Genomic DNA, 26,854 nt, shown 5'->3' on the forward strand with positions numbered 1-26,854 from the left:
GTGGAGTGCCAACCTTGCCTGGTCCCAGCAGGTCTTCTGAATACCTGAATACCACGTGAGTGCTACTGTTCTTACCCCTCTCTCTGCTCTTTTCTAGCTCTTTCCTCTCTTTCCCAGCTCTCTCTCATTGCCAGGCCTTTCTCAGCCACGTGGAGTGCCAACCTTGCCTGGTCCTAGCAGGTCTACTGAATAAACCTACCCCTTACCTGAATACCACGTGCGTGCTGCTGCAGTTCTTACTCAGCAACCTCTTTTTAAAAACCTAACACAGACCATGCCCCTCACATTGCTGCTCTACCTAGTCCTTAAGGCTTGTAACACCTGGCAAGGTAGAATTCCAGGAAGACCACACCAACTCTCGCCAACTCTCAGGAGCAGGGCAAAGGAGACCACAGAGGACAGGACATCCAAGTCTCTCTCCCTCTCCACTCAACAGCTGCCCTGCCTCAAGACAGGGTAGCTCCGCCCTCAGCTTCCCTTAAGAGCCATTTGTTATAATAAAATAGTAATGGGAAGAACGGCTTGAGAACACTTACACCCCATCTTCTGTAACATTTGTGTTCTGTTCCTTTCTGGGGTTCTGAAGGATCAGACTGTCGGTTCTGCAGAGCCATTAGCTATGGCTATTATGGTCAAGCAAGAAAGAAAATAAAGGGGAACCTGAGATCAGCCCCAGAACTTTTTTTTTTAAAATTGTTTCTAAGTTCCAGGAGAAGTGTGGGCCAGCGTTCAAGTCTTCTCATTGCTGGAGAGCCTCTAGGTGCAAGGTGATCACTCACCTGGTTCCATAAGGGATTCAGGGATCAGACCAAGCTGATTTCCTCCTACAGGAGGATGACAAGCACCTGACAAGTAGAGGAGCAATGAGCTTGGGGCAGGCTTAACCTGAGAGGTTGTAAAACCCGGAGAGAGGAGTGCATTAATGCCGACGCTGGACAGACTGCCCAGGCTCCAATCCTGGCTCCTATTTCCTCATCAATGGAAAATGCTTATTGTAAAAACAACCTCAGGATGGACCACGAGACCCACTCCAGACTCCCAGGAACTACAGTAGAGGATGCCTCACAGGGTGCCTCCAATGAAGGGGCCAGTGTATAATGCAGGGCTCAGGATAGTCGGCACCTCTCCTCCTCTGTCAGTGTCAGCCTCCTTGTCCGTCCACCCAGAGGCTACATGGACTTCCCAACTAGCCCACCAACTTACATCCCTACCATCTCCAATCCATCCTCCATGTAGCATGTAGCAATGGAGACCTTTCCAAATCCAAACTAACCATGTCATTTCTCTCTACTTAAACTAGCTTCCAGGGGCTGAAATCCTTAATACAACTCAGCAAGTCTCACCCAATCCACCTTCTTGACCCAACTCCTCCCTCTCTCCTAACCAGATGGCCTCTTTCAGCCCCCATGCCTACCACAGGGTCTTTGCACATGCTTGGAAGTCTGCCTTCCCTGCTCATCTTTTTCTCCTTGGAGCACTCATGTCCTTAAGAACAAGTGCTCACAGCTGCCCTCCCACTCCCATTTGCATGTGGTCAGCCTCCCCCTTCCCTCCTCGGCATCACACTTCCTGGCTTGGATTATATCTGGACCTATCTGAAGTCCCTACACTTCACTGTTGCGCTCAGTCAGAACTGCTGAGTGAATGACTGGGGTTGAGGTTAGCCCTCTCCGTTCCTCATCACAGAGAGGGGACCTGGGCCTCCTTGCTGATCTAGGGAGGTGAGACACCTCCCAGAAGCAGCAAGGGTTCCATCCACACAGCTGAGGAAGCCTCCAGGGTGCGGAGTTCCTCCACAGCAGCGGTGAAAGGACGCTAGGGGACTTGGGTGATAATAATGGTTAATAACAAGAAGACAAACACCCAGTGTGGCCGGCCAGCCTGGGAAGCCATCCATTAGACCTGTCATTCATTAGTGGTGGGGGAGGGGGAAGACCAATCCGATGTGCTCAGTTTAAGCAAACCTGCAAATTGTAGGCTATAGGCGGCACTGACATTTGATAAATTATTCTTCATAATCCACCATTGCCTGTCATAAATCTAATATTTCAACATTCCCCATCTTAATAACTCCTACAGCCTCACAGGGTGACGTGCCTGCAACAGAGATCCTGGACAGTGGAAAGCAATAAAGCCAGGGACCCACCAACATCCCCTCCCAGGTCCAGCTGAAGCAGGTATCCACCCTCAGACCCAGAGAGTACCCAGGAAGGCCAAGACTAATGCCCCATCATAGGGCTGAAAGAGGCATTCCAAGAGACAGGCCCAGGAATCGGGAAGTTGAGCTGCCCTTCCGCAGTTCCTCTTGACCCTGAGCTTGGTCCATCTAAGGGGATGTCAGGGTAGCTTTGCTCCTCAGGGACTGAGTGTGCCACCACAGGAAATGCCTTGTATTTGCATAACACTTGTGCCTTCAGAGCATTCCTGCATCATTTAGCTGAGTAGCTATTATTGCCCCAATTTATAGAGGACAGCACATTCACTAAAGGTCATTCCTTTTTTTTTAACTGAGTTATTAATACGTGCAAGGCATTGTGCTCATTACTAGAGACTCAATAGGGAGTGAGTCCAAATTGGGTGCAGCCACCATCCCACCGAGAGTCACTCCTGGAACTTAAAGTGGGCCGAGGGATTAAGTCATCACAAATATAAAGTACAAAGGCGAATTCTAGTGGGTGCTGTGAAGACAGAATTGGTCCCATAAAAGCTAGTGTTCAGGGAATGAACAGGCAGGGAGGGCCTCTCTGAGGAGGTGAGAAGAATTGACACCTGAAGAACCAGGTAAGTGGCTGAGGAAGTGAAGACAGAGCCTTCCAGTGCAGAGGAACAGGCAGGAAATGACACGTAGTACAAGAAAGAGCCAGAAATCCAGCCCACAGCATCTCCAACACTAGAGTCCTGGCTGACCTCAGTCCTAGGTTCCCCTCCTCCCCGATTCCCCATCAGATGGGGGTCTCCTTACACAGCTCATACCCACTGGAGAGCAAGCCTGGCCCCAAAGGTTTGTGCTAACCCTAGGAGGCTCATGAACTGTGAAGGCTGATAGCTCCAAAGGTCTGTTCCAACCACCTTCAGACATCCACACACCAAAACCAGGAGAGGGAGAATGAAGTAGCACACCCTCGCCCATAGCAGATCCATTCATGGCCAGAAGAGGCTTCCCCAGCCACCAGACGTGGCAAAATGCCACACGGCAAATAAGCCTGAGCTCTGCTCCCATCCTCAAAGTCCAGAATGAGGGATCAAAGCCCCTTGGTGCCCCGTTCATCCTGGGGAGAGAATCAAGAGAGGGAGACATGATAACAGAAGCAGAGGTGGAGGCTCAGGCAGAGAGGAAGAGATTTAATGGGACTGACTGCTGACTTTGATAAGGAGGAAGGGGACACAAGCCAAGGAACTCAGGCAGCCTCTAAGAAGCCAGGCAGAGCCTCCAGAAGAATTGCATCTCAGTCAGCATCCTAATTTTAGGACTTCAGGTCCACAGAACAGGCATATAGTAAATGTGTGCTGGTGAAAGCGCTACACTATAGTCATTTGTCAGAGACACAGTGGGATTTTTTTTTTTTTTTTTTGGGTGGAAGTCAGGTTTAGCAAGTGATCTACCACTGTTGAGGTCTTAGATTTTCCCCCAGGCCTTCCTGGACCGGGATCCCCCTATGTACATCTCCCACATAGCTGGGGTGACAAGCGCACAGCACTATACTTAGCTTAATTGGTAAAAATGGGGTTTAACTTTTTGCCTGGGCTAGCCTCAAACTAAAATCCTCCTGATCTCCAACACCCCCGTAGCTGGATTTACACGCATGAGACCCAATAACCTGCCAGTAATGGGACTCTTACATAGGCCCTTTAGAGCTGCTATGGAGCATTAGCTTATACTTTCAATAAGACAGTTTTCAGTCTTTTGCTATATTTCCCAGGGCAAGGGGAACAAAATAAGAGGAACACAGGCCAAATGTAAGCCCCAAAATGTGGGGCCCAAAGACACATACTCTGGTTTTCTTGTCTGCTCTGCGAGGTGGTAACACCAAGGACCAACCTTCTTCCCCTCACAAGCTTGCCTCAGTCCCCCGGTGGCCACTAGTCAAGACTGTCCCATCCCAGCCTCTGGGCCAGTGCTGACCAGATGGTACTCCTCCCTGCCCTGCCTACGGAGCCCAGGTTCTCCTGCAGTCTCACAGGGAACCACAGTCCCCTGGCTGCCCCAGATTGGGGAGACAGGGAGGGAGGAAGAGCAGCTGTGGTACCCATGAGAGACTTGTCACATGATGTCTCTAGCAATGACTATCATGAGGCCAATCATAGAATCCCTCCCTTTCTACACACTCAGCTACAGGGAAACCCACCAAAGCTCTCCTGGCCATGGTGGGATCAGGTCTCCAATATAAACATCTACGACCCTGCTGTGCAGGTTGAAGGGAAAGAGTGTGCATCGGGAACTTTAGGCTGTTCAGTATCTCAGTGCTGAACTTCAATGAGAGGTCAGCCCTCATTGACAATCAGAGCCCCTTCTACTCCACAGAGAGGGGGCAACTGTGCAGATAGCCCTCTTCCCGGATGAACAGCAGGATGAATTGCTGACACCCTCCTCCGCTCCTTCCAGTGCTGGGCTCAGTGCTGAGGCTCCCACTGCCCCTGCCAGAACCCCAGGGAACCAGTCATGCCTCCTCCCCTTTCTCTGAACCACCTTTCAGTCCTGCTGATTCAGTCTCCAAATCTGTCAGTCCTCTCCACCTCCCTGATGTGGCCTGATGACCCTGCCCACTTGCCTAGGTGACCATGAGACAAATTCAGCTGGTCTTGCAGGTAGTTCCCCCATGCCAGCTGTGCAGACAGACCAAGCCAGCTTCTTCACAGGGCGTTGCAGACCTCACCTTTCTAGCCTCTGCCTGCCCCTGCCAGCCCTTTCCTGGCCCTGGTCTGACCTTTCCCACCCCAAGGTCTCTACATTCTTGGTCCTCTTGTCCAACTCTCTCCCATCTCTTTGAAAATAACACTTTAATAACACTTCCTCAGAAAGGGTGTTCTGGCCCCTAGAGCCACACATGACGCTCCATACGTAGAGCATCCATGCAAGTGCCGGCACAGCTGCCCTGCACAGATATCTTTTTTTTTTTCTTTTTTGGTCAGTCATGAGGCTTGAACTCTGGGCCTGGGTGCTGACCCTCAGCTCTTTAGCTCTCAAGGTGAGCGCTCTACCACCTAAGCCACAGTGCCACTTCTAGTTTTCAGGTGGATAATTGGAGATAAGACTTTCCTTTCTGGGCTGGCTTTGAACCACGATCCTCAGATCTCAGCCTCCTGAGTAATTAGGATTACAGGCGTGAGCCACCAGTGCCCAGCTGCTGCTCAGACATCTTACTGAACAACTATACCCACATATAACACAGAGCCTCACCACACAAGTTCCAAAGATATCTGCAGAGTCACCAGGAGAATAAACAAATGAGGGAGGACCCAGGAAGAAGCCACCAGTTCTAAACACCAGAGTCCCTGTCATGCAGGCCTGGCTCATGTCCTCACCCCGGGCCTGGAAGGTCCACTTCTCTTTCACAAAGTTCAGACACTCCTTGGGGAGACAATTACCTAGGTAACACATTCAGTCCTCTGCTACTTGCCAGCTCAGCTCAAGCCAGTCCCTCTGCCTAAAGACCTTCCAAAGATCTCCCTGCTCATTCACCTCTTCATAGCAGTGTCTGCTCACATTCACCTCCTCCAAGTAGCCCTAGGCCACCCCTCCTACACCACAATGGGATCAACCGCACCTGGCTGCCGAGCCCACCCAGCAGACAGCTTTCTCTCATCTTCTGTCATCCCATACTTCAAATGCTCCCTCTCGGGGATGCTGATGATTGCATTGAGTCAGTAAGACCATCCCAGCCAAGCAGCCCACACAGACTCTTTCTCTTACTCCCACTGTGTGCATGACTGGGAAAGCGGGGGCAGGCTGAATGATGGTGGATACAGGCCCAAGACCCCTCCCACTTGGCCACCAACCAGCTGGAGCCCTTTGGGAAGTCATTTCACCGTTCTAGGTCTTAAGTTCTCACCTAACTAACACGTAAGAGTGTTAGAGGAAGGTACAGGAGGGTACAGGTGTGGCTCACACCTATAATCCTAACTACTCAAGAAGTTGATATCTAACGATTGCAGTTTGAAGTGGGTCAGGCAGGAAAGTCTGTAAGAATCTTATCTCCAATTAACCACCAAAAGGCCAGAAGGAGAGATGTGGCTCAAATGGTAGAGCACTAGTCTTAAATGAAAAAGATAAGGGACAGTGCCCAGGCCCTGAGTTCAAGTCCCAGTACCAGGGCATACATGCATGTGTGTGTGCACACACGCACACACACACACACACACACACACGCACACGCACACACACACACACACACAGTGTTAGAGGACTAGAGAACTCACTGACATGTCTATAGTCCTCATCTACCATCTTGTACCCCTAGCTGTGCCCAGGCCCTTACCAGCCAACTGACACACACATGTACCTGTACACAAACATACCTACACAAGTCTGGCTTTCCCCCTGGTGGCAGGTTCCCGACTTCTCATGTACTCACGTGTGCAGGCACACACTCACACATACACACACCTCCATATGCATACAAGCACATGTTCTGTCCCTTCCAGTCAGCCCAGGCTAGCCCACCAAGGGGCCCTCCTGGAAGCAGGGTCACAAGGGAGCCTGGCCTGGGAAATGGGCTTGTTCCTGAAGCTCCATGAATAAAGCAGCAGGCCCAGCTGGCCTATTCATAATCAGCATGAAAAATTGATTAGTCCTTTCCAGATTAAACATTATTGTTTCAACAGCAAACATAAATCAGCTCGACGCAGAAGGCGTGTCTTCCTCGGAGCTGGCAAGCTGCCACATAGGTAGAGAATGCGTGGAGTGACACACATTTCATTCCTTCCTGGAGAAGGAATGAAAGAGCAGCACCCCACCTCTGCTGGGGGGAAAGAGCTTTTCCCTCCACCCGCATCCTGGTGCCCAGGGCAGTATCTTTTCCAGAGGAAAGAGAAAGGAGACTATGCCCCCTTACTCTATGCTTCTTGAAGTCCCTCCTCAGCCGGCAGCTCTAGAAGACAACATGGAAGGGGCCAGCCAGGGATGACAGGCAGGATGGAAGATCCACAGCAGGTCAAGGGAAGACTAGAGGCCCATTTGATGCCCTACCCAGCCTCCCAGACCAACCAGCATAGCCTTGAACCTGACCTTCTCCTGGCTTCCTCACCTCCTGGAGGCAGCCTGGGTAACTGTGTCTCACGCAGGATGCCAATTAAGCTCAATTCCTGGCTCATTCACTGCTCCGCTGTATGTTCCTAGGTAGGTCATTCAATGCCTCTGAATCTGTTTCTACCTCTGGAACTACTGGGAAAAGAGAAACACATCTTACTGATTGCAGGATTAAATGAGATTACATGTCCAAGAACACCTAATACTAGCCAGGAATTGGTGGCTCACGCCTGTAATCCTACCTACTCAGGAGGCTGAGATCTGAGGATTATGGCTCAAAGCCAGTCCAGGCAGGAAAATCTGTGAAACACTTATGTCCAATTAATCCCCAGAAAACCAGAAATAGTGCTGTGGCTCAAAGTGGTAGAGTGCTAGCCTTGAGCAAAATTGCTCAGGGACAGCACCCCAGGCCCCAAGTTCAAGCCCCTTGACTGACAAAAAAAAAAAAAAACCTAATGCATGTTCCAGACAGGAAAAAACCAGAGTAGTTCTTTGGCCTTATAGTCATCACTTGCCTAGTTACAGCTCTCTCAGGAAGGAGAGATGCTGACATTGCTGCCAAGATACGAAATCTCTGTGATCAGCATAGGGGTCCTTACAAGGAGCAGTGGAATGGCAGGGTTAGGAGACTGGCTTCTGAAGTCAGTTCTTCATTTGCTCTTGGCTCCAACTCTTTGTGGACTTAAACAGGTGACTTGACCTTTCTGGCCTCAGTGTGCCCTTCTACAAAATGGGAATCAGAAGAACAGCACTTCCCTCCTGGTGTAGCTGTATATAAGATTCCAGCATGTCGCTGGCTGGAGCCCCTGGCTCCCTTCAGATCTTTCTTCCTGTTCCTGCCTGGCTTGCCCCTCTCAGTGTTTGCATCTTCTCTGCTGTCTCAGGAAATAACAGCCCCAGGAACAGCCATCCAGGATAACAGCCTGCCTTCCCCTTTGGCCCTAAAGGGGTGGGGTGGTGCTGAGTATATGGCCCCATTGTTACAATTAAGGGGCCTTCACCCTCAGTGGCACATGGTTTAAGGATCACTAGCTGTCTCTGTTTCCCTGAACCCTCTCCCCACTTCCTGAAAGCAGGCCCTTAGCTTCCCACAATTTTTTTTTTTTTTAATTTTTGTTGGTCATGAGGCCTGAACTTAGGGCCTGGGCACTGTCCCTCAGCTCTTTAGCTCAAGGCTAGTGCCCTACCACTAGACCCACAGTGCCACTTCTGGCTTTTTCTGCTTATGTGGTGCTGAGGAATCGAACCCAGCGCCTCATGCATGTGAGGCAAGCGCTCTACCACTGAGCCACCTTCCCAGCCCCAGCTTCCCACAATATTCACATGATTTCCGGTCTTGGATTTGGCACTGAGCCAGGGCACTGACTATGCAGTGAAGACACATCAGAGTTGTCAAACTGCCCAGGCCTGAGCTCTTCCTCCAACCAGCCCTTCCCCTCAGCCATCTCCCACAAAAACTTCTGGCTCATGAGGAGACAGGGCGATGAGCCAGAAAAGATATACAGCCGCCCAACCTGTACAGCACCCCCTCTTCTCCTCCTTGGGAAGAGAAGGGAGGCCACAGGTGCCATTTGAGGAGGAGACACAGATACTTCAGCCCCTCTGGCAGACCCATGGGGGCAGCTGCTGGGGTATCTCTTCCAAAACAACAACCATGGCATCTGGCCTCTACCTTGTGGCCTTCTGATGTGCTGCCCACCCAGGAACACTTGCACTCTGAGTTCCATGGGACTGCCGAGGGAGAAAAAACTGGCCCTACCCCATTTAGAAAGATAGCTGGAAAATTCCATAGGCTCTCCATATCAGACTGCCTCATCCATCCTATACTGCTAGCTAATTCTGCCCAAAATGTGTCTGCATCAGTCACTGGCCTTGCAAATACACACATACATATGCATATGCACACATGCTCTCTCCCTCCATCCCTCTCCCTCTCCCTCTCTCTCTCTCTCTCTCTCTCTCTCTCTCTCACACACACACACACACACACACACACACACACAATGAGCTGATATGACTTTACATGCAAGATTCCCTAAAGCTTGCCACATCAATACTTAAACTCTATGGACCCCCTTTAAAGCCCCCAGACTGCAACCCCTCCTCAGGGCTAACAGCCCGCAGCTTGAAGGTGGAAACTCAGCCAGTGAGGTTCAAATCCTGCTTGTGTTTCTTCTCAAACACGTGCTACAGCCTCTCAGCACCTCTGCTTCCTCAGATGGAAGCCATGAAGGGGGAAGCAGAGAAGGAAGACAGTCTTTAAGCCAATACAACACCTGACTTAGGCTATGCCACTCAGAATCCTGATCTGTAATGTTACAAATGAAGCTGGGGGGAAATTCAGTCCCTCCCAGAGGGAAGAGGTAAGGCTGGAGTTGTCAATGGCAGCTGGTCATGGAAAGAGCCCACTGCAAATGCAGAAGTGGACAAGACAGGTAGGGAGTCTGAAAAGAGCATCCTAAAACCCAACCCTACTTCCCTCCCCAAATTCTGTCCCCAAATTCAGGGCCTCTGCATATAAAATAAAGTCTTTGCAGTCATAGTGGAATAGGATAGACTCTAAATCTAGTGACAAGAGTGCTTAGAAGAAGGCCATATGACAAAGAGAGTCATGTTTTGGGTAATATAGCTATCCAAGAGCTCCAAAGATTACTCTCAGTCACCAGAAACTAGGAAGAGGCAAAGATGGATTCTCCCCTCCAGCCTTCAGAGGGAGCAGGACTCAGTCAACATCTTGATTTCAGACTGGCAGCCTCAGAACCATGACAGAAGAATTTTCTGGGTTTTGGTGGGAATAGTAATGGTGGTGGTGGTGGTGATGGTGCTAGTGGTAGGTAATATGATGGTAGCATAATGGTGATGATAGCAATATTATAGTAGTAGTGATGGTAGGTGGTGTTATGGTATTGGTGATGGTTGTGGTGGTGATAAATAGTGTTATGGTAGAAGTAATAGTTGTGGTGGTGGTAGGTGGTGTTATGTTACTAGTAATGGTTGTGGTGATGGGTGGTGTTTTGGTAGTAGATGATTTTGGTGGTAGTAGGTAGTGTTATGGTAGTGGTGGTGGTAAGTGGTGTTATGATAGTGGTAGATGGTAGTGGTGATGGCTGTGATGACAGTGGTGGTGGTGGTGGTGGTAGTAGGTGGTATAGTAGTGATGGTTGTAGTGGTGGGAGGTCTTGTTATAGTAGTGATGGTTGTGGTCGTGGGAAGTCTTGTTAGAGTAGTGATGATTGTGGTGGTAGTAGATGGTGTTATGGTAGTGGTGATGGTTGTAGTGGTGGTAAGTGCTATTATGGTCATGGTGATGGTTGCGGTGGTGGTAGGTGGTGTTATGGTAGTGATGATGGTTATGGTGGTGGGTGGTATTATGGTCATGATGATGGTTATGGTGGTAGGTGGTATTATGGTAGTGGTGTTGGTTGTGATGGTGGTAGGTGTTATTATGGTAGTGGTGATGGTTGTGATGGTGGTAGGTGGTGTTATGGTAGTGGAGATGGTTGTGGTGATGGTTGTGATGGTGGTAGGCGGTGTTATGGTAGTAGTGATGGTTGTGGTGATGGTTGTGATGGTGGTAGGTGGTGTTATGGTACTGGTGACGGTTGTGGTGATGGTTGTGGTGGTAGGTGGTGTTATGGTAGTGGTGATGGTTGTGATGGTGGTTGTGATGGTAGGTGGTGGTAGGTGGTGTTATGGTTGTGGTGATGGTTGTGATGGTGATAGGTGGTGTTATGGTAGTGGTGATGGGTGTAGTGGTGGTTGTGGTGGTGGTAGGTAATGTTATGGTAGTGGTGATGGTTGTGTTGGTGGTAGAGGTGATGCTGGAGGTTACAACTGAAGGTTAAAGATTGGATTTTTTTTAATCCAAGTAATTTGGGGAAACTGAGGCCCATGAGAAGGCGGGACAAGCCTGAGGGAGCACACAAGGTGGACAGAGACTGGGAGCAGCAGGAAGGAGCTGCATGAAAAGCTTGAAAGGCTGTGAGCCAGAGAGAAAGAGGCAGCTCCCGCTCTGCCTGCTGTGGGGCTTTGTCCACAGACACAAGGCCGTGGACCCCCGTTTATGAAGCCCACCGAGGAGCTGGAGAACATTCAGTGGGGAGGTACCGGGGAGACTTGCGCAGAGGCAGCCCATGGCGGGGAGGGGCACGGGCCACAGGCTGCATAAGGACAGAGCTGCAGGACGGGGGTCGGCCGAGCATCAGAGGAGGAGAGCCAGGCTGCTGCAGCCACCGCCTAGTCTCTCTCTCCCAGTGACTAATGGCAGGCCATCCGTCCCGGCTGACATTAATGCTTCCTGCCATCCATCTCCCACTCGTTAAATTACCATTTTATAGCCAAAATCTCTCTCTCTCATAATTGATAAAAATCTCCTTTTGATGTTCGGCATTATTGGGGGGAATGTTTTTTTTTACTCCTCATTATGTTTTTAATATAAATGTATTTTTCATTGAGATCTGCTGGGAAGGCAGGATGACAAAAGGGAGGAGGGCTCCTCTCCCTCCTTGGCCTCACTCTCAGCCCCGGCTTTGTGGATACCAGATCCTTCTATTCCGTTTCCAGAACACTCAGTGGGTGGCCTTTTGGAGGACAGTCTGAAGAGATGAAAAAGCCAGATGCCTGGACAAACCTAGGTTGTGCCCAGAGCCAGAAGAGACAGGTCTGGGGACAGCGGACTCCTCCAGGTGATCCTCAAGGTGGCTTCAAGCCAGTAAAAACTTGGGGTGTTGTAAAGGGGGAACTGGCAGGTCCTGAATACACCTCTGCCACTAACCTGACCACCCTGAGCACCTGGGGATCCTCGTTGGTAGCAGCCATACTTCTGCATCCAACTCTCACCCCTGGCATCAGTCCAGCACAAACATCAGAGCCCCTAACTCAAGCAGTCTCCCTAAGTGAGGACAGGCACACATGTCCAGGCTCTGCCTAGGCAGTTGACGGCATTTCTACAAGAGGAGAAAAGGGGCTGGTTTATGAAACGAGTTCTGGGGACTGATCATTAAAAAGCAGAGGATAAAGGGTTCTTCTAGCAAAATACTACACGGGACAGAGAATCCTACAAGGTATTAGAAGACCCAGTTAAAGACCCAACTCTACCATTTACGAATCTCACAGAACCCAACTTCCTTCCCATAAAACCCAACATAACATGCTAACAACATCCACAGGACATTTGCTCTGCACCAGATACATTCTACAGTTCCACTTGCATAAATTCTTTTCTTTCCACAGCAAACCCAGGTGACAGATAATGTCATTACCCCATTTTACATGTCAAGGTCACCAAAGTAATGAACCAACTCCTGCCCACTTCACAAGTTCAATATGAAAGTCAAGTGTCACGGAAATCAGTCCTGAAGGTGTAAACTCATAATCCCTGCCAAAGGCCACATGAAGAACTATTAGGGTTCCTCTTATGTACCAACCTGGCTGGGCCACTGGACCTTAATATTAGGTCAGATGTTATTCGAGACGATTCCGTTTGGATGTTTTTTGGATGACATTTACAGTTGCAGTTACTCAGTGGATTTGAGAGAAGCCTGTTGACCTCTATAATGTGGGTGGGCCTCACACAATTAGGTGACAGCCTGAACAGAACAGGTGGACCTCCCTGGGGCAAGAAGGAATTCAGCCAGTAGATAGCCTTCATGCTTGGACTTGAATCCAGCCTTCTAAGCCACTCTGCAGATTTTGGACTTGCTAGTCTCCAAAATCATCTGATGCGATTCTCTAAAAAAATCAATGTCTCTCTTTCTGTACAGAGAAAGAGGGAGAAGGAAAAGAACGAGGGGCAGAGAGAGAGAGAAACAGACAGACAGACAGACAGAAAGAAAGACAGACATTCAGACAGACAGAGATAAACTGAAACTGAGGCATACAAACACATACATGCATATTCTGTTAGTTCCATTTAGATGAGAACCAGACTTACACAAGATTGAAATCCTACCCCACCTGGGCAATGAGGCCATAGTCTGGAGGACAAGCTGAAGAACAGTGAGTACCTTTTCCTACTTCCCACCAAGTTTTCCCTGTGCCCTTCTCCCAAGCCCGCCCTTCCCCTCCCTCTCCTTCTCGCTTCTGTCTTTGCTGGTCCTTGTATCTACAGTGTCTTTTCTCAACCACTAATGCCAAGCTTGATAACAATTCATGCTGTTCACGGTGCAAATCTGTAAACAGTAAGGTGGGTATCAGAAGATTGCCAGCTCAAGGCCAACCTAGGCAAAGTTAGCAAGACCGTATCCCAGAAGAGAAAAAAAAAAAAAAAAGACCTTAAGGATTAAGGCATAATTCAAGAAACAGAGCACTTGCGTAGCCAGCACAAAGCCTTGAGTTTAATTCCCAGCACTACATAAATCAACACACACACACACACACACACACACACACACACACACGTGTACCCTCATCCCCCTGGGAGGGGAGTTAAGAAAAGACTGATAAAAACATAAAACCACACTCCCTAAGATACCAACATAAGAGCTGCCCCTAACAAAAGCATTTCTGCACTCTACTCTAGCAACTGACCTCATTTCCTTCTGTTTTTTTAATAAAACTTTGTAGGTAGTAATAATCTTATCCAATACAACTGTATTTGAGGACAACAAACCAGCCTCTATAACCTCTTGAAATATGTTGTAATAAAATCTGATTCACTTGTGTTTTGGGAGAAGGAGGTATGCATGAGTGTTAGTGTGTGCGCATGGGGGTGGATGGAGGAGGGGGATGTCTATTAATGAAGAAAACTACTTCTGTAGTTCTACTATTCTGCTGATCACTTCTTAAGCCTGCTTTCCCCAAACTCTCTGCTCATCTCTGTCTTCCCTACTTGTACAAGATGACCTGAGATGCTCAGGCTGTTAGCCAGTTCTTTCACTGCCTGCTCTGCCCACCTCTCACATCCCAGTCCCTTCAACTCACCTTTCCTCAGGTCCCTTTCCAACTTCTCCTATCCTTCAGACTCATAATCTAAAAAGAAAGTTCCAGGCCCTCTAAAATGTGGCCTCGGTCCCAACAGTGGAGCCTCCTGAATACCACACTCTAGTCAACAAGACTCCACGGTCACCTTGAAGCTTTATGCTCTCCCATCTCTGCACCTTTATAGAGTCTTTGTAGCTCCTCCAATCCCAACCATCTTTGAGGGCCTGAGTCTGGTACCACTGGCATCAGAAAGCCTCCATCCACTGGGATGGAGCCTCTTTCTCCTGCAAACACTTCAGATGGCCACTAATACAACCAACCACGCATTGTCTTGACCCGCACACCTCCCTGTGAACCAGGGTCTGGTCACATCCATCCACACAGCACTGTGCCTTTTCACCAAATCCTAATTGCCTGAACAAGCAAGGGAGGGAAGGAAAAGAAGAATGAAGGAGACATTGTTGCGCTGAATCACAGGTTGTCAGAGCCTGCAGGACATCTCAGAGGGAGTCCCAGCTGAGCAAGGCAGATGATCGTGTTTGTTACAACAAACCATGCCTACCCCTCCAGCACGGGGTCACGAGCTCAAGGAGACTAAGGTGGCTATATTAGTCATCTTCATGTTACTCTGAAGAAAGAGTAAATGTTTGTGCTCATGCTCTGGAAGTTCCAGTCCACAATCAGGCAGACCTTTTGCTTTGAACTTTGGTAGGGGTGCCAAATGTCAATGGCAGGGAGGACACAGCAAAGCAAACTACTCATGGCCAGGAAGCAAGAGAGACAGGAAAGGTACAAGGCCCATAATCCCCTTCAAGGATGTGTCCTCAGTGACTAAGAACCTTCCACTAGGTCCTTCCTCCTAGCATTTCCACCATCACCCAATAGCATCACCCTGGAAACCCAACCATCAATAATCCATGGAGGATACTTTTCCAACCACAGAAGCAGTCAATAGCCTCATAGCTTAGCCTGTGCCTGCCCCATTCAAGATGGAGAGATGGCAACCTTGGCTCCTTGGACCATGTCCAAGAGCAGAAAGAAACAGAGTCTCATCCACCTGATCAGGACTCCCCTCTACAGGGAAGGCCAAACCTCCAACACCCTTCCTGACTCACAGGCTTGGGCGCCATCTGCTGGCCAACATAAGCACAGCACTTATACCTATGACCTCCCCCCACTCGCACCCCCCACCCCCCCACCAAGTGAGACCATCCTCAACTCAGTTCCTACGGAGGCAGGTTAAAGACTCTGCCTGCTGGGGAATCCGATCATAGGTCTCCTCCTGTGATGGTTGCTGCTGCACTTAGCCAAGTGATCCTGGCACTCTGCTAAGTCAATCTCTATGTAAGGATGGTCCTCTTCACTGGCCACTCCTCTACACTGATGGTGCCCACTTGATGGCCAAAGGTGTGGATTGATCTGAACTGAATATAACCATGGGATCCAGGGTCCAGATCTCATCCTCCACACCCATGCTGGGTCCAAGCCAGCCTCACTCCCTGAGGACACAAGTGACTCTCCAAGGCCTCTGTTGATGGGCAGGACACTGCAAGGCCCACTGGCTTCGCAGCAGCAGTCCCAAGCAGCTGTCCAGCCACCTCCCCTGGCTGCAGTCTGAGATTTAGGGGCACCCATGCAGTCTTTGTCCTTGGAGTGGCCTCAGAACCTAGCCGAGGATTGGGACCTAGAAAGATGCCAATGCAGGACAGACTCAGTCCTTTCTCTTTTTTTGCCCCCCACAAGAGAAAGCTCTTATTGTAACACCAAAGGGAGCGAGAGGATGGTATTTCCCAGATTCAGTCCTTTCAACTACATGCATGAAAGCAGAGATGAAACAGAGCTGCCACGGAAGGGCCTAGGGCTGGTGAGGCGCCCAGGCCTCTGCGCCAGCGTCACCCTGCAAGTGACACTGATCCCCACGCGGTGTCATGGGAGGGGCTGGGGGGGAGGGACAAGCACAGTGACTGACTTATCCCCCGCCCTCACACCCCCACACTCACCTACCCTGCTTCCCACACAGCTCCTTTCCCCTCCCTCCACCCACAGCCCGCCAAGTGTGTCACCAGGGAACAAGTGACATCTTCCCAAGCAGGGGAGGAGGGAAGACTCTGACTCTGTGCCCGGGGGCACTGTGGTAAGAAGCCAAAGTTTGCAAGCTTCCCAGCAGTGAAGGCTAACCCGCTAGTAACCGCTTCTCTTTCTCAGGGGGCTCCAGCAATCTGGGCCAGGACTAAGGAAGTGGGAGGAATGTCATCCAGCCCCAAACATCCTCCAGCCTGCTGAGTGGACCCGCATGACTGCTGATGCCCCCAACTTCCCATCACACTCCACCCTGGCTTTGAGGAAGCCATTGAACTGCTCTTACCCCACTTCCTCCCCAGAGGATTCCAAGGGTTCATCTCCTGCTCCCCTCAACCCGCCCTCACGCCCACCCCCTACTAAACTGCCACATGTCGGCGATGCTGGGCTTCGGTGTTGTTAGTGATTTACTTCCTTTCAATTTGGGGGTAAATCACATGCTGTTGGAAACTGGAGGCTAGCCGTCTCAGCAAAAACCAAAGGCGCGCTTAAGTGCACTGCGCCCATCCTGTCCCCTCTGCCTGGTGCACTCCTGTCCTAACCCTGCTCCCCTCAGTCTGCAGCCTGCTCCCTCACTCTAGCCCAAAATTCAAGTTTTCCTTTCATTCCCTTTCTCTCCCTTTGAAGGAAATATCCCTCACTGTAAGGGAGTCACAGCTGTTTCTTGCATGATCTGGGCCCCAAAGAACCAGATAATGAGCCCCTCCCCACCCCCACCGCTGCTCTCAAGGCCGGACCACCGCTGAGGAGTGGGACGTCTTTGGCTGGATGCTAGGCATCTGGTACCAGTTCTACATTAAGGAACTGATCATCACAGCCAGCTCTACACAGATCAACAAAAAAAAATGGAGCTGGTCTTCATCAAACCATTGAGCCTATTCTCAGCCCTGCCCTGTGTAGCCAAAGGCCGCTCATTCACACATTAAACAAACACTGGACCCTACCATACATACTTCATTGCTCTGGGTTCTGCAGAGCCTAAAAAGCCAGTCTCAGGGAGGGTCTAGGGCCTCCCAACAGAGCTAAAGTCCATAGTTTTGCCTGCCATTTGCCAAATGGATGGGAAGATGGACATATGGTCTGGAATCACTTGGCAGAGAGAGGACAGAGAAGACATTTTAAGTAGGTAGGGGAGCATGGGCACAGGCACCAGGGCTAAGGGACCAGTGGCTCATGGCCAGAGCACAGGGACATTGCCCACCGCCATAGTGTCCATTATCTGTTAGGCACTTGCCTAACCCTGGGGCCTAGCCAAAGCAAATTGCATTGATTACCCCTTCCCATCCTCACAGCACTCAATCCTCTGAAGTGGGCGCCATGGGTATCCCCATTTTACAGATGAGATGCCAAGAGGATAAAATTTGTTCAAAGTCTTGGCTCTAGAGCTATATACTTCTGCCCTACTCACTTAAGTCCTGAAATGGGCAGGAGATGGGGACTGGACAGACTTCCGTAGCTCAACCAAGCGCAAATGGAAGGCATCAGAGGTATTAGCTTGCCAAAGGCTCAACTTAATCATTATTTGGCTCAGAAAAGTCTAGAAGACCCAGAGGATTCTCTAAGGGGAAGAGTCAAGATACAACAATAGGTAATGGTTTTAGGAGACATCTCTGAGGGACCTTCAAGGTATCGCACAGCATTTCTGAGCCTAGACCTGATGCGCTGCTCCAGCCCCTGCAGGGGACTTCCTGTCCCTGTCCCCAGAAGTACAGGGACCAGAACAGACCAATGAAGGTCCATACAGTTGTGCCAAATTACAGAGACTGAAGGAGTGTCTACCATCAACGCTCCAGGAAAGTCCAAGTATTGAACACTGATGGCATCTCAGAGCAGGGTACTGGAATCACGTATATGAGTAAGTGCCCTTGGACACTTGACCTTACCATACTAACCCTCCATCTTCCAACTGCAACATGGGGTCCGTAACAGTACCTACCTCACACGTTTGCTGAGAGGATAAGGTGAGTTAACACATGCAGCACAGCTCAGCTGTCAGTACACAGTAAGCCCTTAGGAACTCAGGCATAGGTTGAACCATATGATGAGAATTTCATATTTTAATGATTTTTTCCCCCTGAGGGCCCCTGAGATTCTTCTGGATGCTGACGTTAGCACTGAAAGTTGCTGAGACATGTGGCTATGCATCAGTGGGGGATCCCCGGCCCCCTGAGCCCTGGTGGCAGGAGCTCTGCCAGAGCCTTCCAGAAGCACGCCGCCCCAGCCCCATCTCAGGAGTGGTACCTCCTTGCCCAGGTCCTCGCGGATGACCTGGCGGATCTCCTGCATGCTGCTCTGCGGGGCCTGGCTGTGCAGCACCTTCAGAGTGCTGGTGTACTCCTCTGGCAGCACATGGTCCAGGGAGCCCAGGTGCTGCCCCACCTTGATGAATGTGCCCCGGTTGGCACAGCAGAGCTCACAGAGTCGCCTGGCAGAGCGGAGGTGCACCTGCAGGGAGACAGACAGAGGCAGAGAGGGGTGAGCGCAACCTGCTCTCGGCGTTTCCTTCCCTGACCTCTTCTCTAATATCTTCATTTAATCCTCAGTACTCAGGATAGATGCATAAGCAACACACACACACACACACACACACACGTCCTTTTATCTTGTCCTTCAATATCCTCCTCCAGTCCTGGCCAAAGCAGTCAACTCCAACCTTACCAGATTGGAACTCAGCGGATACACACTGGAAAGCCACCACGCTGAGCAACTGAATAAAGTGTACCTAGTTTAAAGAGCTAATGCAAGCCAAGTGCCAGTGGCTCGCACCTATAATCCAGCCTACACAAGAGGCTGAGATCTGAGGGTCATTGTTCAAAGCCAGCCTGAACAAAAAAGTCTGAGAGTTTATCTCCAATTAATCACCAAAAAGCTGGAAGTGGAACTGTGATTCAAGTGGTAGAGTACCAGCTTTGAGCAAAAAAACTAAAGGACAGTGCCCAAGCCTGAGTTCAAGGCCCCATACTTCACCTCCACCAAAAAAGGCCAATGGCAAGGCACCAGTGGCTCACACCTATAATCCTAGCTACTCAGGAAGGCCAAGAGCTGAGGATCATGAATCAAAATCAGCTCAGGCAGGTAAAGGCTATGAGACTCATCACTAATTAACCACCAGAAAACTGGCAGTAATGCTGTGGCTCCAAGTGGTAGAGTGCTAGCCTTGAGTGAAAGAGCTCAGGGATAGCACCCAGGCCCTGAGTTCAAGTCCCACAACCACAAAAAAAAAAAAAAAGGCCAATGCAAACTTCATTTGGTCTTAAATAAAACAAAGTGGTCTCATATGACATAATGGTGAATAGCAACAGCATTCAAATCTTGTTTTGCTACTTACTTATCAAAAAACCATGGACTTGGGGGGCTGGGAAGGTGGCTCAGTGGTAGAGCACTTGCCTTGCATGCATGAGGCCCTGGGTTCAATTCCTCAGCACCACATAAGCAAAAAGAAAAAAGCCAGAAGTGGCGCTGTGGCTCAAGTGGTAGAGCGTTAGCCTTGAGCTGAAGAGCTGAGGGACAGCGCCCAGGCCCAGAGTTCAGGCCCCATGATCAGACCCCAAAAAAAAAAATAAAAAATAAAAATAAAATAATAAAAAAATTAAAATTAAAAATTAAAAAAAAAAAAAACGTGGACTTGGGAACTTCAGCTTCCTCATCAGGAAAAGCAGGATCATAATTTTACTCATCACTATAACGCTTAAATGAAATAATACATTAAATGGAGCTTAGCTCATGCTCTAACATAGAAGCAGGGTTCAATAAATGAACACAAGGGGACAGAGAATGGGAAATAAATCAATCTCCCTACAAAAATTAAATATAAGAAAAATATTTATTTTTAATTTGTAGCCCCATTCATTCCCTACACTTAGTTCAAGCTAACAAGTCTGAACCACAATCTTTTTGGGGTTTGTTTTTGTTTTTGTTGCCAGTCATGGAGCTGAACTCAGGGCCTGGGTGTTGTCCCTGACCTACTTTGCTCAAGGCTAGTGCTCTACCACTTGAGCCATGGCGCCACTTCTGGGCTTTTTGGGGGAGGAGAGAGGTGGGGAGAGCAGGTAAGGAAGTTAGTTAAGAAAGCCTGGTCTTGCTTCCAGCTGAGATTCCCAGATCTCAGCCTCCTGAGTAACTAGGATTACAGGTGAGAGTCATTGGTGTCTGGCTTGAACCACAATCTTAAAGACAGAAACAACAGTTCATTTTCCATAGGCTGTCCTTTAAATTATAAATCTATCTTATACCAGTGTAGAAGAACCCTAAAAACATAGCCTTCAGGTCCTCACCCCCCCCACTCCCCAACATCTCCCTGCTCTGCAGCTATCTTGACATTAGGAAAACCTATTTGCACTGGACCCCACTCTTGCCCCTAGCCAGTGCCCAGCATCACTGGTTAGCTGGGTGTATTGCTGCAACATGTCCACATTGAAAGCCTCATATCTGCTTCCTATCTCTGTCAAAATGCCATGGGTACCTCTGACATGGTCTCCCAGCCCAGGTTCCAGCTCCCTTTTTCTCTCCCAGCTCAGTCACTTGCTTTATGATTATCTCATTACCAATAACCTTGCTGTAATAAGTTTTAATCTGCCTTAATATTAAATAAAAGCATCGTCGTTAGCCAGCTTTGTTTCTGGTTTGAGAGGGGACCAGAGAACAGCTAATAAGATCAATTCTGTGCTGATTAGTTATTGATTTGGCTGGATGGAGTAAAGGCCCAAGCAAGACAGCCTTCTCCTTGTGTCTGAGTCCCCGTGAGCAGGGCTCCTAGCCCTCAAACTTGGGGGAAAGGTACCAACATCACACTAAATCAGTGACATCCCCAAAACTGGGAATTATCTCCATTACGATTCCAGAGTATGTGAGACAGACAGACATTCATGCCCCACATTAACCATAGGAAGGAAAGGGGAGACAGTGAAAGAGAAGGCAACAGACCTTTGATGAATTCTTGAACATAATTAAAGTACACCATATGAGTATATGGAAATGTAATAATGAAACCTGTTACTTAGTACAATCAAATACCCTTCCCCATTAAAAAAAAAAAAAAAAAAAAAAAAGCTGGTAAACTAGCTGGGTACCAGTATTTCATGCTACTTAGGAAGCTGAGATCTGAAGGTCACTGTTGAAAGCCAGCCTGGGCAAAAAATTCTGTGAGACTCATCGCCACTGAATTACCAAATAGCCAGAAACAGAGCTATAGCTCTAGAGGGCTAGACTTGAGGGGGGAAAAAATCTGGTAACGACTGGCAAGTTATAGAGCCTCTCTCTACTCAATCTTCCCAACTCTAAAAGGAGGTCATAATCTGACTTGCCTCATATGGAGACTGGGGAGATGATCCTGGGTGAGGACATCTTTGTATTCTACAGAGCCAGAGCCAACATTTCCATACTTTCTATAAGGAACCTGGGAATCATTTTAATCGGGTGTGGCAAGATGTATAAGCTCAGAAATGACTGATGGTCAGCTAGGTGCCGGTGGCTCACACCTGTAATCCTAGCTACTCAGGAGGCTGAGATCTGAGAATCACAGTTCAAAGCCAGCCCAGGCAGGAAAGTCTGTGAGACTCTTATCTCCAATAAACCACTAGAAAACCGGAAGTGGCACTGTGGCTCAAGCAGTAGAGCACTCACTTTGAGCTGAAGAGCGCAGGGACAGCGCCTAAGCCTAGAGTTCAAGCCCCATGACCGACCAAAAAAAAAAAAAAAGAAAGAAAGAAATGACTGACGGTCATAAAGCTTTTAGTCACGAATCCCTAGAAACAGACAGCCTGGAGTGCCACACGAGACCACATGATGTAGAGGGAGAGGGAGGGAAATGTGGGCAAAAGTTCTCACTATAGGTTCCATGGGAAGAACTGGCTGAAGCAGGGCTGAGGCTAGGATTGGCTGGCCTGGCTCATTCCCACAGCGTCAGAGGCACAGGCGCTATCTCTAATTGCGTGGTACTTGGCCTCTAGAGCAGTGGAGGCTGGGAGAAGGCCCCTACCCACTCCCCTCTTCATGCCCCAGTGTAAGACACAGGAGGTCGTTGGGAGTAAAGGGTCTAGATTGGTCAGTTTGCACATGAAAGGCACACTCCCCACTTTCTGTCTTTAGGTACCAGTTAACCCTGGAAGGGGAAGGAAATTCATGAATATGAATAACTAGGGAGTTTCCCCTCCCTTGGAGCTTCACCCAGTACTGTGATTGTAAGAACTGATGACACCCGAATGTTCATAACCTACCAACTGCTCTCCGCTGACTCCAGCTGGACAGACACACTCTCCTCTCCAGCATCACTCCAAGTGTCCAAAAGGGCTCCTCACACATAAAGGGCCTTCTTCCCACCACACTCACCACCACCAAACCTGCCCTTCCCTGCCATCCTCATCTTAGGAAATAGCAGCTACAAATTTGGGAGTTTCTCAGGCCATGAACCTTGATGAGGTCAGCCCTGACTCCCCTCCCAAAGCAGGGCTTCTCTGACTTCCCACCTAACACAACAAAATGCTAGCTAGACAAGAATCACAGTCCGGGGTGGGAGGGTTGTCTGTTTGTTTAAGGCACTGGACATCAGGATAGTGAGATCAGAGCAGGGAGATCACCCCCAGTTTACTGCAGTTTCTGGGACACCAGGCTGGGGCAGAGGGACCCAGGCTACTCAAATTGAGGGGAGGAAGGTGAGTCCCTCTATAGGAAGAGATCACAGCAGAGGAGAAGCTGCATAGAGAGTGAGCTTCAGGGGCCCACGTTGCATGTTCCACTTGGTATGCTCCTTTATCAATGAATCCGTTTACAAAGACTGCATGACCAGGGGAAGAAACATCAGGGATAACAGTGCTAAGCTTTACAGAAGGCCTGTCTCCCCCGGCCAGACTTGAAAAGTCCCATCGTTACACTTGGAAGGATCTGGCCTCCATGGTGGGAGACTTCCTAGTCTGTTTAACCCCCATCTCACCAATATTAAAGGCAAGACCTGGAGTGGGAGGGGAGGGAGAGGTTACTATGACAAAGCAACTCAATCATGTTCTAGACCCAAGCTCAGACTAGTACAATCACTCTGGAAAGCATCCTGAAGGTTCCTCAAAAAACTAAATATAGATCTTCCCTATGACCCAGCCATTCCACTCCTGGACATTCACCCAGAACATCACAAGCCAGGATACCATAAAGACACTTGCACATCCATGTTTGTTGCTGCACTGTTCACAAATAGCCAAGTTGCAGAAACAGCCCAGATGCCCTACAATCGGTGAGTGGATCCCAAAAATGTATATACACACATGGAATTTTACACACCCAATGGAATATATATACACAATGGAATTTTACACAGCCATTAGAAAGAATAATATGTCATTTTTAGAGAAATGGATGGACCTAGAACAAATCATTGAGGTAAACCAAGCTTGGAGAGACAAATGGCACGTTTGTCTCATATGAGGAAGGTAGTGGATCTAAAATACACTGGGATATAACAAATTATACAGGTTTCTAAGCACTTACACACAGTGAGATCAAAGGAGAATACTCTTAGGAGAGGAACAGAAAAGCACAATGCCTATGTGCATCTGATCACACAAAATAGTATTTATCAAAATGAACTCCAGGAGATGAAAACAAGATATTTTTTCTTTAAAAAAAAAGAGAGAGATAGTTAGTTTCAGGATACCAGTGGCTCATGCCTATAATCCTTGCTGCTCAGGAGGATCAAGCAACAGAGCCAGCCAGGAAAGCCCATGAGACTCCTACCTCCAATTAATCAGCTCAAGTGGAGCTATGGCTCAAGTGGTAGAGCAACAGCCTTGAGCAAAAAAGCTAAGGGACAGCACTCAGGCTCTAAGTTCAAATCCCAGTACTGACACACACAAATAAAAGATTATCCTTATATAATTTTTATTATATTATCTTTAATCAAAGAAGAAATGAAAAGAGAAATTAGAAAGTTATTTGGCACTAAGTTAAAAATGAAAACTTTGAACAGAAGTCAATAAAAGGGGAGGGAAAGAAAAGAGAAGAGAGAGGAGGCAGGGAGGGGACAGCAGAGGAAAGGGAGAACAGGGAAGAGATGGGGAAATAAAGAGGAAGGAAGGAAGAACAGAGAGATGACACCAAAAGTTAATTGTATAAAAATAGCAATAAAATCAATAAGCCGTTAGCCAGACTGATTAGGACAAAAAAGAGAGGCAAAAAATTCCTGTTACCACTCAGTTTCTTACAAACATTAAAAAAATAACAAAGGCACTAGTAACCACAAATCTTGCCAATAAATTTCACACCTCAGATTTAAAAAAAAGACTACTAAAACAAATAGACAATACAAAGAATACTTAGTGTTAAAGAAATTGAATTTGTAGTTAAGTTTCCCACAAAGAAAAGTCCAGGCCCATATGGCATCATGAGAAAAAAATAACACCAACTTCCAAAAAAGAAAAAAATCTGGAAAATTGAAAATGGAATCCTTCCCAACTCATTCCAAGAGACCCATATTACCCTAGTATCAAAACTAAATAGTCAGCTGCTGGTTGGCTCACTTCTGTAATCCCAGCTACTCAGGAGGTGAAGATCTAGAGGACCTCAGCCCAAGGCCAGCCTGGGCAAAAAAAAAAAAAAAAAAAAAAGTCTGCAATACTCTATCTCCAACATAACCAACAAAAAGCAGATTTGGAGGCATAGCTCAAATGGTAGAGCACTGGTCAAGCAAGTAAGTAAAGTTGAGAGCAAAAGGCATTACATTTAAACCCCAATACTGGCACAAAAAGAAAAAGAAAGTAGCCAAGTTTAAAAGTGGGGGTGGGGGTGGGGGACTACATCACTGTAAACATAGATGCAAGGTTGTTTGTTTTTTTTTTCTGTTGGTAGTGGGACTTGAACTCAGGGCCTGGGTGCTGTCCCTTAGCTCTTCAGTTCTAGGTGAGCGCTCTACCACTTTCGGTTTCCTGGTGGTTAATTGGAGACAGGAGTCTCACAGACTTTCCTGCCCAGGCTGGCTTTGAACCTCGATCCTCCGATCTCTGTACCCTGAGAAGCTAGGATTACAGGTATGAGCCACCAGCGCCCAGCTCAAGATTATTTTTTAAAACTAGTAAATGGGCAGGGTGCCAGTGGCTCACACTTGTAATCCTATCTACTCAGGAGGCTGAGATCTGAACATTATGGTTCAAAGCCAGCCAAGGCAGAAAAGTTTGTGAGACCCTTGTCTCCAGTTAACAACCAAAAAGGCCAGAAATAGAGCTGTTGCTCAAGTGGTGGAGTGCTAAACTTGAGCAAAAAAGCTCAGGGACAGTGCTCAGGCCCTGAATTCAAGCCCGAGTACTGGAACAAAATAATAATAGTAATAATAATAACAATAATAAATAAGTTGATACAAACTATAAAGCATCCCTGACATTCCATCTGTTCCAACAGTTCTTTGTGACTCTTCTTAGTTCCAGCCACAGGCCGCTACATTCCTTCCCTTTCTAGACAACCACTAATCGGCTTTATCAGAATAAACAGAAATTTTAGTGTCATACAAATGGAGTCATACAGCCCACACATTGGCCTTCTTCATTCAGTATAATTATGCTAGCATTCATGTTGTTGCATGTATTTTCCTACTCACTACCACAATTCATTCTGTCACCTATTCCTAGACATTTGGGTTGTTTCGAGTATGGGAACAGAAATAAATGCTTTCATGTTTGTGGATAAATACTTTCTAGAAATAGAATAGCCAAACTGTATGGTAACTATATGTTTAACTTCTTAAGACTTTGCCACAGTTTTCCAAGGTGGCTGTGCCACTTTACATCAGAACAGTGCCTGAAAGTTCTTCCTCCCAATGTTTGGTATGACAAATCCTTTCTAGCACTTTAGCCATCTGAACAGGTTTGAGGCAATATCTATTTATGTATCTTCAATGTATTTTCCTAATGACTAGTAAGGTTGAGCATCATTATGAGCATATTTTCTTTTTCTTTTTCTTTTTTTTTTTTTTTTTTTTTTGGTCGGTCTTGGGCCTGAACTCTGGGCCTGGGCACTGTCCCTGAGCTCTTCAGCTCAAGGCTAGCGCTCTACCACTTGAGCCACAGCACCACTTCCGGCTTTTTCTGCTTATGTGGTACTGAGGAATCAAACCCAGGGCCTCATGCATGCAAGGCAAGCACTCTATCACTGAGCCACCTTCCCAGCCCGAGCATATTTTCTTTCTCTGTACCTTCTTATTTCCTTTCTTTTTTTGTGTATGTTGGTCCTGGGGCTTGAACTCCACAGCATAGTTCCTGGGCTTTTTTGCTCAAGGTTAACAATCTACCACTTGAGCCACAGCTCTACTTCCAGCTTTTTGGTGACTAATTGGAGATGAGTCTCATGGACTTTCCTGCTCAGGCTGGCTTTGAACTACGATCCTCAGATCTCAGCCTCCTGAGTAGTGAGGATTACAGGCATGAGCCACTAGTGTCTGGCTAGGTTGTTTTCTTAAAACTGAGTTTTAGGAATACTTTATTTATTCTATAAACAAGTATTTTAAATTATTTGCAAGTATTTTTCTCCCCGTGTATAGCTTATCTTTCCAATCTCTAATGAAAACTGTCAAGAGTCAAAACAGAGTTCAAGCCATTTGTGTCAAACTCTAACAAAAAGCAAGCAAAATGGAAG

General features: G+C 48.1%; 1 protein-coding gene across 1 annotated transcript in view; it reads right to left on the reverse strand.

Annotated features, from left to right (window-relative positions):
* Positions 1-26,854, reverse strand: part of Adck1 (aarF domain containing kinase 1) — a 93,436-nt gene that overhangs the window by 43,634 nt on the left and 22,948 nt on the right. Inside the window, exon 4 of the mRNA XM_042692799.1 lies at positions 18,488-18,691. Coding sequence (XP_042548733.1) covers positions 18,488-18,691 — 204 coding nt within the window. The remainder of the gene's footprint in view (positions 1-18,487; positions 18,692-26,854) is intronic.

This window comes from Dipodomys spectabilis, unplaced genomic scaffold (genome assembly GCF_019054845.1).
Source record: "Dipodomys spectabilis isolate Male_0828 unplaced genomic scaffold, ASM1905484v1 ptg000157l, whole genome shotgun sequence".
Taxonomy (NCBI): Eukaryota; Metazoa; Chordata; class Mammalia; order Rodentia; family Heteromyidae; genus Dipodomys; species Dipodomys spectabilis.